At 37.0% G+C, this 17,345-nt stretch overlaps 1 protein-coding gene across 6 annotated transcripts in view; it reads right to left on the bottom strand.

Annotated features, from left to right (window-relative positions):
* Positions 1-515: 515 nt before the first annotated feature.
* The window catches only part of ARHGAP18 (Rho GTPase activating protein 18), a 167,402-nt gene continuing 150,572 nt past the window's right edge, over positions 516-17,345 (bottom strand). For 4 of the 6 annotated variants that reach the window (XM_036903824.2, XM_036903823.2, XM_036903825.2 and 1 more), the window contains 3 exons: positions 7,202-7,326; positions 3,493-3,554; positions 516-2,313 (listed from right to left, as the gene is read on the bottom strand). In XM_036903824.2, the coding sequence (XP_036759719.2) occupies positions 2,222-2,313; positions 3,493-3,554; positions 7,202-7,326 (279 nt within the window). In that variant the 3' untranslated portion in view covers positions 516-2,221. Of the gene's footprint in view, positions 2,314-2,609; positions 2,638-3,492; positions 3,555-7,201; positions 7,327-17,345 lie in introns of all 6 variants that reach the window. The other 2 variants (XM_057489266.1, XM_036903826.2) reach the window with 2 other exon arrangements.

Raw genomic sequence — 17,345 nt, 5'->3', positions numbered from 1 at the left:
TCTTCAACTTTTCATCAGCAACGCCCTGGAGAAGTAAAATGTTTGATACTCAAAACCAATGTATTTGTTTTGATTTTCCATCATACACAAATAGAAACTAAAATACCTTGAAACTTTAAGTTCACTAGGAAAAAATACACAGAAAAAGCATTTGGGTTAACTCCAGTGTACATATATTTGAGGTCCTACACTATCAAGTTTCTCCTTGTTTAGAAGAATAGACAGACATCTTTCTTGGTTAAAGGCAATATTGTTCAATGTCAGTGAATGTGGTTCATGAGTTCTAAGAAAGACTCAAAATAACATGGTATTTTCATATTTATTTACCAAGATCTGGTAATGTTTCATTACCGAAATTCTCTTGTGTCCCATTCCCCACCCCAGGTGCGTAGTAATCATGGTAAAAATTAGTTGGCATATGCTTTAGAAAGCTATTTATTGAAATCATTATATTTACTTTTTTTGAAGTTATGTACCCCTAAAATGTTTTAAGCACTTAATATTGTTTTTATATGATAACTTCTTTTCACTAAATTAAACCATTAATAATTTTCTAACTGGGAAATTAATACATATTGTCAAAATAAACAGTTTTGAAAAAAATCATAAAAAATAGAAATTTGCATAAGGAAAAAAACAATACTAAGGAAGGAAACAAGTTTATAGTCCTACACTTTTTCACTTTAAAATTACACAGGAGCAGAAAAAGAGTAATGAAAGAGTAGAAGTGGCTTTTAACAAAAACAGAAATAGTCTATTAGTACACTCATGAACATATATGATTAAAAATAATAATTCCAAGAGAAGATAATTTAGAAAAAATGCATTTAATTATAAAACATTTTTAAAATAAAAAAAGCAATGGCACAAATCATCACGAAGTTATTCAATGATTATATCCACAGGCTGCTCTTGTAATTATAAGTTAAAAATGTATGGCTGTCCTCATTAACAGCATTTTCTCTCCTAATTGGAGTGACATCAAGAGCTTCTGAGAGTGTGTAATTTTTCCTAAAGTACTACACTACAAGTATCATAAATGCAGTTTATGCAACATTCATTTACATCACCTTTTATTTACTATACTCTAAACTCATAAAATATTAAACATTTCTCTCTCACTTCATTCCTCTTATTTACAGTACAGAGGCTCATCTCTTGTCACAATATGGTTTGTGCATAAAAATCCCTGGGAATAGTTCTTTCAACAGCATGTCAATAAATTTACTCTGATTATTTAAAGTACACAAACAAAAGCCTGTTCATATGACTGTGTCATACCCAGTAAAATAATTCCTCCTGCACACTTATTTAGGAGCAAGCAAAAAATTCCCCTTTCAGTAGAATACATTCTCCATGATTACTGGATCATGCTACCATGCATATTTATACTGCTGATATGACAGTCCATAAAGCGAGCTATGACTTTTTAAATTTCATTTAGAAGAGTACAGCATACATGAAGTGATTTGGCTTTCACTCTCTTGTTATCCATAATCCAGTTATTCCACTTGGGTATCTTTTATTTATTCTTAGTATATACATATTTAATGGTTCAGTAATAATTGACAGTTTCTGACAGTTCTATTTTCATGATGGTAGATACAGTTCTGTGCACACACGTCAGATGAACTGAAAAATATGCAAATCATTTCATGTGATATGGCAGGAAGAAGCGAGATGTTACTGTTTGAACAAATGATTCAAAGAGATGAATATGAACATTTGAATACTGTTGCTCTCGGTCTCTTTTAAGATGTACTGTCTTCACAACTTGTTATATACACCTGATATCTGTTATCTTTTTAGTGAAAACACAGTCCTAACTAGGGGAAGGCAGATGTGAGGAGGAGAGAAAGGTGGGAAAGCAGGTATTACTGAATATATGATTTTAGGAGAAATAAGTGAGAAGGAAGAGTATTATTTTCATATTAAAAAAAAACGGTCACATCTGAGCACATTTCACAGATTAAAATTGCTTGCAAGCTAATTAAGCCCCTTTCCTCTCACTCCAGAGATATTTGTGCCCTCATAATATTAATAACAATTAACATAATTCTGGCAACAGCACAAATCTATTAACTTTTTAAAGCTTGAGAATATCATTATTCAAGAGTTGGGTACACTGAAACAATAAGAGAGTCCTGCCAGTCTCCTATGCACACTCTTGACCCAGCAAGTATTCCTAGGAGTCCTGGTGGTGGTCTGCAGCTTCAGTCTTCTATGATGGCTTTGACTTTATGACCCACTCAGCATTTGGGTTGAGCTGATACAAGTCCTTCATGTATGTGTTATCATCGAGGCAGCGCTCCCCTATTAAAGAGATACTCTATCAGTTTAATACTGTAGGGAGATTGGGGTGCAATTTTAAACTTCAGCCTAATGCATTAACTCTGAAGTCTTAGACTTCAAAGGATTACTCATCCTTTCCCATCTCCCATATTATAATTGGTGACAATATGGGAAAAGTTAAATTAGTGGTCTTTCTCTAAATGAACAGGTTTCAAATTAATTTTGGAAACTGAGAATACTTGCTGTGATAGGCTTTTTAGTGGTTCCCTGAAAAGGTGATTCACCTTTATTTACAGTGGCAACAATTTTGAACCCACCTAAGTAAGAAATCTTGATTCCCAGTACCTAGCAGTAAAATGCAAAATCAAATATGTTAATATTTAAATCATCCATACTAATACAGTTAACAATTCCAGGTTTCTAATGGAGCTGTGATTTATTTAAGAATGAGCCTTCACATTCCTGTCTTTACCTTTCAATATTTACTAACATTTTTACATCCTAGAAAAAAAATTCTACAAAACTTAACTTTACAATATTTTCAGTCACAATTTTGAATTAAACACTATTTCACGTACGTATTAAAAATTTCACCCATACCATTTTCAGGGGTCAAAAAGAGAAAAGGTTTATTTTAAATTTTAATGAAGAAATGACTGCACCCTGATGACAAATGGGCAAAAGATAAGACATAGTCAAAATCAATCCGTTTATCCTATTTTTATTTCCTAAGTTCCCAATATGTTTGTATTTGTGTGTGTGTGTCATTTAGTGGCAATCAACAACAACAGAAATAACTTCTGCATTCACTAAGAATATCAGTATTATGCCATAATAAAAGTGTCATTCTGGTCTTAAATAAGCTCAACTACTTCCTTTATTAAGATGTGACATAAGCCTATAAAGAAGAAAGAAGTTTTGAAAACTTCATTCACCATTCTAAAAGTTGCTCTTATTTTAAGGGAACTTAACTTTGCTGAGGTTCAACATGGATGGGCATTTGTACAGAAGGAGCTCAAACAGAGCCTGAAAAGAAGGTTCAGACACTAAACAAATCCTCAGTATTACATGCATCAACTATCTGCAGAGTGCTATCTTTTGCTTCTCATTTCCTTTTATTCTTCACCCAAATGTCTAGATAATAACCACTGGCAATGTTAAAACAGCCTATTTAACACAAAAAGAAAAAAATGTACTTACCAATATTTCCTCCAACTTCATACAAAAAAACTTCCCCTTTCTTGAGAGTCTGGGTAATCCCACTAACAGGGGCAAAACAAACTGATTAGTTATATCATCAAACAGCTTGCAAGTAAATCACTTTAATGTGCTTGGGGAATTCTGGCTTGTATGGAAAATTCATAACTTAGACACACTATAGTTATCTACAAATTTGTATTTTTCCATCTGTTAAATGTGCCAAATAGGTAATAAAAATGTCACACCTGTAAATGAAAATAAACAAATGGAATCGTACACCTGAAGGCAAAATAAAAAATCAATACCTAAATTTGTAAAATTAAAAAGTAAAAATATTTTAGCTACCAATAAAATTATTAATATGCTTATCCTCTTTGCATAGGGGCCAAAAAGGTCCTCATACAAATATAAAAAGAAAGTTCCCAATCTTAGGTTTCACATTGCATTTATTCAGTAAGTATTTATCATGAGTTTGCTGTGCTGACAACTCTAATAATATGCCAAATGATCGGAAGGAGTAGGGCATAGTTTATAAGCCTCCCTGTGCTGACTATCCAAATGAAGAACGCACATACACTCAAAATAGAAGCAAATACTCATTATGAAGGCTTAGCAAGTAGGAGATGCACTTGTAGATTTATATTCTTTGAAGAAATAACTCTTTCAGAACATTAGGTTCAAAAACAAAAATTGGTAAAATTCAGTGGTTTTCGAAACTATGAGTTACCTGGAAACCTGCTAAAAATTCAGACCCAGAGCTCTTGAAACTCTGATTGAATATGTTTAGATCAAGGCCCCAAATCTGCTTTTAAAATGTTCTCTACTGGATTCTGATGCATGGAAAGGTTTGTGAACCACTGACCTAAGTCCCTGAAGGCAGCCTCCATGGAACTGAAGAGGGAAAACAAAGTCTGACTTTTATTCAAGCCATTATGAGAAATATGGTACAGGAGAAGCTTTCCTAACCAACCACCGAATGACTCACCTGGCAACCCAGCTCTACTCTGCTGTTTGTGGCACATTAGACACTCAGGGCTATGTATGTTCCCACTTAAGATACACCTGCTGAGTTGTATCCTAACCAAGAGACAACTCACTTTGTTTCCATACTGGTATATGATTATTTTTTAATTTAAATACTAATTATTTTTATTTATAATATAGTACATAACCTGATAAACTTTGAGTATAAAAATAGTCATTTCTTCTTTGAAAACCAAGTTAAATGTTTTGGAAGACTTGATAGGAAACAGTATCTGGTCAGATGTTGTTCTCAGATTGCTTCCCAGGAACTGTGCTCTTGCTCCTCTTTAAAGATAACTTCACCTGGATTTCCTGATATATATAAGCTTTTCCATAATGCTAAAGATCATCAAATCCATAAAAAGAAAAGGCAACAGCAATTTATTGTACATTTATTTTATGTTATTCGTGTGTTCCTGGCTTCAGCAGAGAAAGTAGGGGAGAAAAAGGATGGGGGGAGGGATGGTTCCAAGTGCCCATATGCTGGTGGAATGCAAATGGAAGACAAAGGCTAATGTGGTAGAAGAAAAAATATGTATAAACACTTATTCAGAATTTCATTTACTGTATGGTCCAAAACAGTCCCATGCTCTTCACAGTCCTTTTCCTAGTTAATTACTATAATGTAGGCTCTATTATCGTCCACTTTTACAAATGAGGAGCTTGAAACTTAAAGAGATTCTACACACTAGCCTAAGATGAAACAGAAAGAGCTGGCAGTTGGATCCAGATCATCTGCCTCCAGCATTCCAAGTATAACGAAGGGGGCTGAGGACTGGGGGGAAAAGCGGCAGTCCAACCGACAGGTTTACCAGACTTCCTTCTGGGTGGAGCAGGATGGGGAGGACGGAGGAGGTGGGAGAAGGGACCCCACTGCAGGGGGCAGCAAATGCTCATCTCATAAAAGCACTAGAAGCAGAAAATCTAAGTATGTGGAGGGCGGCTGTGACAAAGTTGGTGCTTCCTATGATCATATGCCTGCGACTATCAGGCCATACCCAAAATATTAACATCACAGTTGAATATATTGTACCACTTCACAGTCACATCTTGTATTATCTGCAAGTAGAGGAACAAAAGTACAGACTAAACTGAACACTCGGGTCCTGAAAAGTGAATGCTGTGGGAATTAACTGTGGCTAGCCTGGCATAGCTGCTTAATCTGAAGTCGGGCTAGATCTTCAGGTATCTACCCTGGAAGAGGACGGGAAGTCTTCCCTGGTGGGAAGGCTGACTAAGTAATGGAAGGGAGCAGAGAGGAAGTGGATTGGCTTTGTTGAAGCAGAGAGGGTCTTTAGGGAACACAGACATTCAAGAAATTCCAACTGTTCCCAGGACTTAATCCTGAGAAACTCCAACTGCTCTCCGACTCTTACCAACGGCTCCAGATTTGTGATGTCTCTAGACCCTCTGGCCTGTATGAAAGCTAAGGACTGCCTTTGGAGACAGAAAGCATGGATTCAGAAGTCAGCTCTGCTACCTATGAAATGTGTGACCTTGCAAAGTATCCGTTTTCTTATCAGTAAAACAGAAGTAATCTGAGTCCATACTTCACAGTGTTGTTGAGAGGGAAGTTTATGCTGGCTTACAGAGAGTCCACACATTACCAATAAGCCTCTCTCTTATTTCATCACCATCTGTTAACTCTGCAGGCTCATCTCTTCTCCCAATTTATAAACCCTGAGGGAAGATACTTTAAACTATATTTTTATACCCCTTCCAACCTCAAGCAAAGGGCCTTAAACAGAGCAAAGACATAATTAATACTTATGCACTGGCATTAAAGTTGGAAAGGTTTTGGCAGAAAACTTCACAGAAGGCCCCAAATGTCAGGAGGAGGAAATGAAGTCTATGGAAGACTAAAACTGAATTCGTAAGCTAAGAGGCTAATGTCCCTGATCGTCCTGACTTTTTAAAAATTTAGTTTACTTTCAGTGTATGGAAATGAGGGGGAAAGCATTTAAAATATAACTTTAGCTAAAAATAAGAATTCAAAGGATAAAAACTGAAAACGCGATACACTTGTTTCAACCTCTTGTATTCAAGAGAAGATATTGCAAAATGCCTCAGAAAGTGAATGAATCTAATCTTGCTAGGCAGATGCCAATGGCTTTCAAAGGACTCCTCCTGCTCACCAGCCCCAAGAACAGTGGAGAAGGCTTGGTCGTCCCTAATAAGGATGGTGTGTCTGTCCTGCAGATGTCAGGACTTGGGGGCCTGATGGTCCTTTCTTGGTTCTTTATGCCTTCTGTTTCTAAATTTAAACATTTCTTTGTATTCATTATATTTCACAGAAAGTTGTATCTTTTGTTTGCTTTAATCCACTGTACCCTAATTAGTGATTTTCCTTACAGCCTCCACATAGTCATTCACCTCCAATCCACAATTTCTGGAAGGAATATCGAGTGGCCTCATGTGCCAAGCCCATTGTGGGCACAGCTGAGGAACTCTCCAACATCCTGCTTGAAACAGGCTCAACGGGAACGTAAAATCCATCAAATGAACTCAACTCAGTCCAACAGTCTAATTATTCTATAGGCTCTTCTTTTCTGCTGAGAAGACAAAATTTTTAAGCCCTTAAAAAAATACCACCCACCCTTAAAAAAAAGAGAGGAAAGGCAAGAGGGGAGGGAGAGAGAGCAAGTGAGTTTTACCATGGAATGATTAAAACAAAACAGGCCTCTACCTTTCTTGGCTGAGAAACCTGGCAAGTACATCACTGGCTTTTAGTTCTTCAGTTAGCTGTATTGCCATGGAAACTTTCGAAAGATGGGGAGCTTGCACTCGAATCACTCCCTGAGGAACGTCAGCCTGCAAAGCAATAATGACACTGGAACAAAGCTGGCGGCAGCTGGAACATGGTACTCTGTTCAATGCATTATATGGGAAGTGTGCTTAACTACTCCGCATTTTACTTCACTACATAAAAACCTTAACTACTGTATAATGTAATTTGCTAAATTACATCAAACCTCAAATATCCTCTTAATGGTGATAGGGGAACTTGATAATGCCTGTGCAGTAATGCTTAATTATTTTTAAAGATGTAAAGAATGACAGCAATAACCATTACTGCCATATTAAGTGCTGATTTCTGAGTATTATCTAGGAGAGGGTGCTTCTTCATGTAGCAATTTATGAAATTGAATCAGAAAGAAGTTACTTTGTATGCTATTGCAATATATGCATTAAAAAAAATCTTCCTGCGCCTGCACAAACTTTCACAAAAAAATTTTGCCCCTGAGAGAATTAAAAAAATGAAACACCATATTCTAGTACAATTGTATTGTATCTGCTCCTCACTTGGCTAATGAGTTTACACTGTGACCACACTTTGAACTTAAGATGACCAATTCTAAATCCTTTGCCCATGGCTGTTAAAAACATTTCATGATTGTGGTGGGGAGGGGGGGAGGATATCAACGACAGATTTTGAAGATTATAATATCAAGATATCAGCTATGGCATTTCTAATATTAGGTTTATTAATTCCTAGCTGTTCCACTACAATAAATACTAATTTGTTATTTATAACCATATGTTTTGAACAGACCTTAGAACAAACGGCACAAATATCCTTATATATAGGTTTCCTTTGGTGTAATAGTAATAAAAATTGTTCCCATAATTACATCTTCTTCAGCCCTAGAATATCAGAAAGACAGGCAAATCTATGCTGACATTTAAAGTGAAGTAAGAGACATGATTAAGTTTTTAGATACAGAAAGTCCATAATAAATGAGTTACAAAAGGAAAGTAACCCAGAAAAATTAAATGTTGCCATGGGAAGTTCAGAAATACGGCAACCTTACACTACTGCCTGCCTTTCCCCTCCACTATTCCTTGCGACACATTCAATTTTTTGGAAAAAAAACAAGGCTAGTCAAAATTCACTACAAACACCCATGCTTTCCTATCTTTATGTACGTTCTGAAATACCCCGGCAATCCATTTTTCAAAGCCCAGCTCAAATACCTCAAACTCCACGGAACCTTCCAGGATCACAAGGCCAAAAGGAATTTCTTCCTTCCACTAAAATTTCCACTGAAGCTCTTTTATGACAGGGACCCTAGTGACATCTGTATGATATAGTTACAAGCCACATATCTGAGTCACATCTGTAGCTATTTATGTTTATGGATTAAATGAATCAAAAATAATTCTCACTAAAAACAGTAGGCTAATAATAGTAAAATTTCTCTAGAATAAAGTTAAGTAATCCAATGTGTATTTCCTTAATAGTAAAAAATAGTGTTGGGCAAGTAATGACTCTATAGCATCTTACTATGCTGACGGACAGTGATTGTAATAGGGTTGTGTGGCAGGGGGACCTGATAATATGGGTGACTGTTGAAACCACAATGTTGCTTATGTGAAATCTTCATAAGATTGTATATCAATGATACCTTAATTTAATAAATAAATAAATGCGGTAGCATAGATTAAAAAAAGAAATAGTCTTAGGGACATTGTCTAAAGGAAATAAGTTGCCACTATCTACCACATGATATTCTACTACTGAGAAAAGACAGGAAATGAAAGAGAGTGGAAGAAGAGCTAAAGACGCCACTAGCAATAATTCAGTTATTTACTCCTGCATGGTACCAACGTCCGTATGCATCTGCTTGAGGATGCAGCCACTTTCCCTGCAAAGCATCTCACGAACAGCCCTCTAGTAACATGACATGGCCTACACTTTCTACATTAGTTCAGGAATCATAGAGAGTACGGCCATGCTTTTCTTATGTAAAAACAAAGAATGCAGCACTGAGGTTAGGATGTCCAGGGTTGCAGCCAAGAGACAGTATCTGACACAGGAACCCAGAGTCCCTCTGCTGGTGCTGGGAAGGAAGAGGCCCAAGCAGCAGCTTCTGAGGGCACTTGAGAGTTCTCATGTACACGTGAGGTTGCCACACTGCGGCTTTGCCTGCAGAGGGAGTGGCATGGCTACAGGTTCCTCATGGCTGCAAAATTAAACATTTCTCACCCCACCTCCCTGAGTGAGCAAGCTTTGGATCAGCTTTAACCCTTCCCAAACTAATTGTACAATTTTGACTTATTTCACATAGAACTGGAATTTCAATGCCCTTGAAAAGCTTTTCACGAGGCTAACAACGGCACATAGTACTTTCCTAGGTTGACTGGCAACATTCCTGACAAGGAAGGAACTGTGTGTTCTGGCAGGGAGGGAGGGTATGTGTGTGAAACAACGCTCAAAGTGTTTATTTCTGCGTGTGTGTGTTTGGGTATGTGTGAGATAGGAACAATTTCCAAAGTATTTATTTCTCTGGTAATATATCATCTAAATTCTCACAATATAAAGTTTGAGAGTCTAACTTACTTTGAATTTACAGTGCCCTCAATTGTTAGAGAAGAAGTGAGTTTAACTGGTAGATGTCATGGTTAAATATGAAGAATCTTAAAGTTGGTTTCTGTAAAGATTTTCTGGGATATTTTGACAAGGGCAGCCAAATGATATTTACTGAAGATGATAAACAATAAATGATGCCAAAGCTCTCATTTCAATGGTGTATGACAACTACTATTAAGCTCCAGAATCATGTTGAATCAAGTAGTAAAGCTATTAGTATACTAATTACATTGAGCTGCCAAGCTCTGAATAGATAAAACATGTCTGATCATTTAGCCAGTCTGTTCCTGAGCCATAACTGAATCTGTGAATAACTACCTTCTCATTTGTAACTTTCCTATTTCACTTTTTGTCTTAACAGCTGTGACTCTGTCCTTTTTTTTTTTTTTCTGGTGTGCTTGTGAGCTGCGGTTACATGATATACAGTAAGACCGGAGAACAGTATTTGACTAATGCACCATTAAAATTTAGCCATAGAGGTTTTACAACTCACAAAATGTTTATTTCTTATGCATGCAAAGTCTGTTATAATAGAGAAAATGACCTCATATGATCCTCACGTTTTACATATGAACCAGTGTATTTAAAAAAATTATTTTCATTCTCATTTGGTTAAACAATGATTTTAGTATTTTGTCATAAAGTGTAAATACTGCATTGTTCACATTTTTGTTCTCTGGACATTAGAAATTTGATGTCAGACCTTTAGAGGACTTTTTTTCATTAAAAGCTAATTTAAATGTAAAGCTGACATTTTTAATGCTTCAGATAAACCTTTTATCTTCAAAAGGGCAAATTGGAAATAAGGCTTTCTCAAAAAAGACCAGATATAATACATATTTTAGAAAATTAAAGGACACTTTAGCAAGGTATCTTAAACTAAAATGATATATTCATCACCTTAGTCTGGTTAGAAGTGGAAGTACAGAATGCATTCTCTATAATCTTGAACTATGTTCTGGTTATAATTGGACCTTTGCTATCTAAATGCTTAAACTCTTATCTAATTCACAGATACAGCAAATTTTAAAGAAGGGCCTAAAATAGCTTCCACAGTAATAAGCATTTAATTTATAATGAAAAATGTTCTATTATTTTTTCTCTTTAATATCGTATTTTTTATACACTGCAAAAAAATCATAAAATATCTTAAAAAGAAAAAAGATTCTGTGCTTGATATTGTAACTTGGCATAGGTACTCAAATAGATCCAGACACGGTTTCCAGACCCAAAGCCGATGCTTGAAACAATACTTGCAATGATACTTTGGGTCAAAGCGGCTAAATGAAACCAGAGATGGAATTCTAAACAGAGTTGTGACTAAAGGCAAGCAACCCCGGTCACAAATGACCCAGAATCTACACTGCTTTGCTGTCAAGTCCAGGATTTCTCTGGGGAAGAATGACAGAGGAGGCAGCAAGCAACAGATTTCTTTTCCAGGTCCAAAGCTCTAAACCTTAAAATGTTACAAGGTCATCTTGGAACTTTCATCAAGTCACGCAAGCTCTCTAAAACTTGAGTTCAACTACAAATCAAGGGTGTAACACTAGCTCATCCTGAGTTAACAGGGCATAACATTGGATCAACACTGGAGTTAACTGTAGGAGAGAGAATTTTTGTTCCCTCAACCACTAAAGGCAGATGTGGTGAGCAGTCTGGATCTCACAGAGCTCCACTCCGTGCCCTCACTTTCTCATAAATGTACAGCTTCCCTTGAGAGGCAAACTTGAATGACATGAGAAAAATAATATAAATCTAAGTCCACAATAGATTTGAAACCTGTATGATTGAGCAATTCATAACCAGACGCTTATCAAAGCTGCGCTAGCTCCTTCTTAGGCAGAGATGCATCCAAGGTGAAATGATGGGATGCTAGGGATTTCCTTAAAAATACTAAAAGGAAACAGGTGTGGGAACGAAATTGAATGAGATAAAAAAAACTGTGTTTAATTGGTGGTGATGGGTTTATGGAGGTTCGTATACTATTCTGTATTTGTATATGTTAGAAAAATTCCATAATAAAATTAAATATACATACATACTCACACATACATATCCTAAATGGGGAAAATCACTCTTACAGTTTTTATGCAGTACACGTGTCCACATCCTGCTCTGACAGATTCTGACTCAGTAGGTCAAGGGAGCGACTCCATCATGTTTTTTTTTTTTTTAAATAATACTACAGATGCCTCCATCACACATGTGTAGTTAAATACCATCAATCTGGTGTTACCCACCCAGAGATAAAATGATTTGTCATTAATGTCTCATTAATGGCAGATCTAGCACTACATTCCTCAAGTCCCATGACTTCTGGTGTGTGATGTAGTGAGTGTGTGTGTGTGATGTAGTGTGTGTGTGTGTGTGTGTGTGTGTGTGTGAGAGAGAGAGAGAGAGAGAGAGAGAGAGAGAGAGAGAGAGAGAGAGAGAGACATCAATCCCAACTACAAGTTGAAGGCTATCAGAAAATGGTTATTTTTAATGGTTTACAATTTTGTTACTTTTTCACCAAGTGTTTCTTCCTGCTGTAGCTAATAAATTCTTCTTTAATACTTAAGAAATTCACATTTGTACCAAATAATTAATATACTGTAGTCATTAAAAACATTTGTCTTATTAAGTAGACTGTGTCCCTTACAACCTGGTTCAAACTATTAACTTACCTAGTCAACCATGTCTTAATAACATGAATTCTGATTACATATACTTAGCATTAATAGCATATAGATTGCTTTAAAAATATCATCATGATGGATTCTCACAATCTACAATTTCTTGTCCTTCACTCTTTGATCCCTGGTCATCTGGCTTCTCCCATCAATAGTCACTGGCAATGTTTCGGAGAAAGTCACAGCTGACCTTTCAAATGTAAAACCCACTGGACCTCTACCCAGTGTTAACCCGACTCAACATCTCCAATAGCATTTGGTCCTACTAACCAAGCTCTTTTACTTATTTGCTGCTTTCTCCCCAGACTTCCCAGGCACTGTAATCCTCAACTTTCTCTTATTTCTTTTATTTCTTGACCTCTTTTACTAGTATTTCTTCATTGACTCACTACTTAAATAATTGGTGTCTTTGGAAAGCAATATGGAGGTTCATCACTAAAAATAGAAATACCACTTGACCCAGGAGCTCCACTCCTAGGAATTTATCCTAAGAATGCAGGACCCCAGTTTCAAAAAGACATATGCATCCCTATGTTTATTGCCACACTATTTACAGTAGCCAAGATATGGAAGCAATCTAAGTGTCCATCAGTAGATGAATGGATTAAGAAGACATGGTACATATACACAATGGAATACAATCAGCCATAAGAAAGAAACAAATCCTACCATTTGCAATAACATGGATGGAGCTAGAAGGTATTATGCTCAGTGAAATACGCCAGGCAGAGAAAGACAAAGACCAAATGATTTCCCTCATTTGTGGAGTATAACAATGAAGCAAAACTGAAGAAACAAAATAGCAGCAGACTCACAGACTCCAAGAAGGGACTAGTAGTTACCAAAGGGGAGGGATGGAGAAGGGCGGTTGGGGAGAGAGAGAGAAGGGGATTCACGGGTATTATGATTGGTGCACACGGTGTGTGTTGTGGGGTCACGGGGAAGACAGTGTAGCTCAGAGAAGACAAATAGTGAATCTGTGGCATCTTATTACACTGATGGACAGAGACTGCAATGGGGTGTTGGGGGGGAATCAATAATGGGGGTGAATGTAGTGACCACATTATTTTTCTAGTAAGGCCCTCATTAGAGTGTATATCAATGATACCTTAATAAAAAAAAATATTGGTGTCTTTGCATTTTTATTTTCTTACCCATACATCCACTGTGTGTAATAGGCACCACTCTGTGGCTTCAACTACAATCTCCATGATGACCCCAAATGCTTGCCTCCAGCCCTGGCCGTCCTGTGAGCTTCAGGCCATGTAGCCAAAGAAAAGTCACTCAGTCATGTCAACCCCAAATATCAAAAACTGACTGTTCCTTTTGTTTGATGCTTTATTTTAATAAAGTCACCCACAGTAAAATCAGTGAGTTCTAGATTCTTCCTTCTTCCACACTCAAGTTCAACCACTTTCCACAACTGTGGGTCCTACAAGCTCGTAGTAAGCACTTATTTCCATTCCCCTTGCTGGACCGTGGCTCAACATAAGACTATTAAGAGCTATATGTTAAACATGTTATACGTAATACATGTTTATTGTATTACTAAACATAAGCCCAGAATATGGGTATACATCCTTCTCACAGTATTTCTGTGATCTATGGGGAAATAGAGGATAATGATAAAGGGACCTGGATTTAAAGGCACACAGATTTGGTTTCAAATGGCAGCTCCATCATGTCCTATCTAGATAACCTTAAGTAAGTTACTTAAGATCGCTGATCCTCACTTTCCTTACCTGTAAAAAATGAGAGAATAATATACTCTAACAACTACAAATAATAAATGAGATGATGTTTGCAAAATGTTTAGCATCATGCCTGACCTCTGGTATGCATTCAAAATCAGGATAATTATTCCCTCTTACAAGTAATACACTATTCACTGATTTGTAACTTCTTTCTTCAATATATTATGAATATCATCTGATATCAATATATATACTTGTAAATTTTAATGGCATTTCATTACACAGATATGCTGTAACATATTTAACTAATCACCTCCATCTTTCTGGATTTTTTCTCATTTCAGCCAGTATAAAGAAAATGGCAATGAACTTAAGCATACCTTTGCAAGCTCAATTTGTTTCCTTTGAAGGACTTTCTGAGTCCAATGGGGAGCATGATTTTCAGGCCTTTGTCACATGCCAACTCCAGAGGGATTCTACCAATTTATATACTTTCATCAATAATGAAATGACCCAGAGTCTCTTACCTAACCGAATATCTTTCACTCTTCCAATCATCTGCCATCATAGCAACTATTTTAAAATGCAAATATAACCATGTAACTCCTGGGGTTACAACTCTCGGCAGTTTCTTGTCATATACAGAATAGAAACCTAGCTCCCTTCTGAGCCCCATTACTGCCTTCCTTCTGCCCCTCCCCCCCCACACATTTTACTGGCCAATATTACCTAATTTTCCCTCCAAGCACCCTCAACCATCCCCACTTAGATATCTTATACACATCTCACACACAACAGGCCTTGAACTGAAACTATGCTCTTCCCTGTCAATTTAATCCTTCCATTCTCTCAGGTCAAAAACCTCCAAGTCATTCTTGACTTCTTTCTTTCTCTTACAACTCACATCATTTTGATATCAAGGAACCCCGATAGCTCTAACTTCAAAAAATACCCAGAATTTGTCCACTTCTCCATCTCCATTGTTAATACCCTGGTCTCTCACATGGATTTAGACATAAACCTCCTAAATGGTCTTCCCATTCCATCCTTGCTCTCCTAGAGTCTGTTCTCAAAACAACCGCCCAAGGGATCATTTTAAAAACAGATTTTTCAAGTCTTTGCTCAAAACCCTGCAATGACCCCATCTCACCCAGAGTAAATCCAAATTCCTAAAGACGGCCTACAAGGCCCTATGTAACCTGGCCCTGTTGTCCCTTTGACCTCGTTTCATACTGTCATCCCCTTTGGTGGGTCCACCCCAAGCACAATCACTCCTTGCTAGTCCTCAAATACCCCAAGCAACTTCTTGCCTTAAGGAGTTGTGTAGACTACTCCTTCTGCCTGGAATGTGTTTCCTAAGATGTACACCCAGCTCAGCTCCCTGCCCCTTCCTTTGCATCGTCACTCAAATAATACCCAGACCACCCAACTTAATATTGCAAGAGGCTCCCCCTCCCAATTCCCTTTCTTCTGCTCTACTATTTTTACTATTTTTAGAGGATGTACTACATACTAAGATACTATTAATTTAACTATATTTTAATATATAGAATTTAAGCTGCACAAACACAGCAATCTTTATCTGTTTTTTTCAATAATGTATTTCAAGTGCCTAGAACAGTGCCTGAACCATCATAGGCACACATCAAATAGTTGTTTAGCAATAAAACATCCTGGGCAGTTTCATGCTCCATAGTTTTATGCTGCACATTCAAATGACTTGGGAGGAGAGTCAAGAAACAGAAACCAACAAGACAGAATGGATGGGGGGTGGGTGGCGTACCACAAAGGAGATGGACCATGTTCCATCTAAAGAGAACAGCTGCTTTTCAGATTCAGGCAATTGTTACCCTGCAAGAAAGCAGGTCCCCTACTGCAAGGGGACATGCAGAGAGCCCTACATCCAATCTGTCATGATAGACAGAAGTTCAGACTTCATATTAAATATTTTAGTTTGAAAATTCTTGCAACTGATGGAAGGCTATGCAGAAAACTGATCAATTAGTGACTCATGACACATCCATAGTATATATGACATTATCTTGTACTTTATTTGTTGTTCTGTCATTTTCTGCATATATTTATTCTCCCTAATAAAATGACAATAACTTTCAAAAACAATTCTGGTAATTGACTTAAATTTTTCGACCAAAATGACCCTCCACTGTGAGCTGTGGTCAGCTGCGCACTGTCACTCGGCCAGAGTGCTTCCTCTGCTAGAACTCTCTCCATTTGCTGTTTGAACAACACCTACCTGTGTTTTACATCTCAGCTCTGCTCCCTGTAAAGCCTCTCTAACACTCATTTCCTGTTTGTAGCTGCGGATAGCTGGCTGGGGTTTCCATCACACACCTCTGAGCTCAACGCTTCTACATCCGTCTCCTAGCTCCCCGCGCGGGAGCACCAGCCCCAGCTCCCTTTGAATTACCAGCAGGCACCGACGAGGCCCTTAGTAGCATTTTGTGAAAAGAATCGTAAAATTTCTCAGAAGAGAAAACCAAAACTCAGGGAGAGTGAGTGACAGCTAATACACGATACAACTGAAATTTAAATCCAAATTTAAATCCCGAGTCTCAAAATGACAATACAGCTTCTAACTAGGGCAGAGATAACTCTCAGACAGCTGTCATCTAATTAACTCCGACTACAAACTAAAGAAATCTAAGTTAATGCTATTTTTCTGTAAATGACAAATTTATATGTTCCATCTCCAAAAACATAATTTTTAAATTTTGTCTAAGGAATTATTATTTAAAAGTACAACATAAATGCTTCCTTACATACATACAGTGCCTCAGAGTATCTCATTATAACTGCCAAAAAAGACAAGGGTATAAAGTCATCTGAGTAAAGTTGAATCAACAGGGCTACAAAACAAGAAGATATTGACATATTTATAATGATTTTAGAGGAAACAGAACATTCTCAGTTAAAAATTATTATTTCAAAAATCCTTTCTGGCCTAGGAAGCTTTTTCTTAAAAAATATACACTACTTACAATTTCCCTTTATTAAATTTTGTTTCTAAAGACACTTAAAAATTGACCAAAGATATCCAATGCCACAAAAATGTTGTTTTGTAAGAGTGAACAC

This window comes from Manis pentadactyla, chromosome 12 (assembly GCF_030020395.1).
Source record: "Manis pentadactyla isolate mManPen7 chromosome 12, mManPen7.hap1, whole genome shotgun sequence".
In the NCBI taxonomy this organism is placed as follows: domain Eukaryota; kingdom Metazoa; phylum Chordata; class Mammalia; order Pholidota; family Manidae; genus Manis; species Manis pentadactyla.
This window is presented reverse-complemented; position numbering and strand designations above follow the sequence as displayed.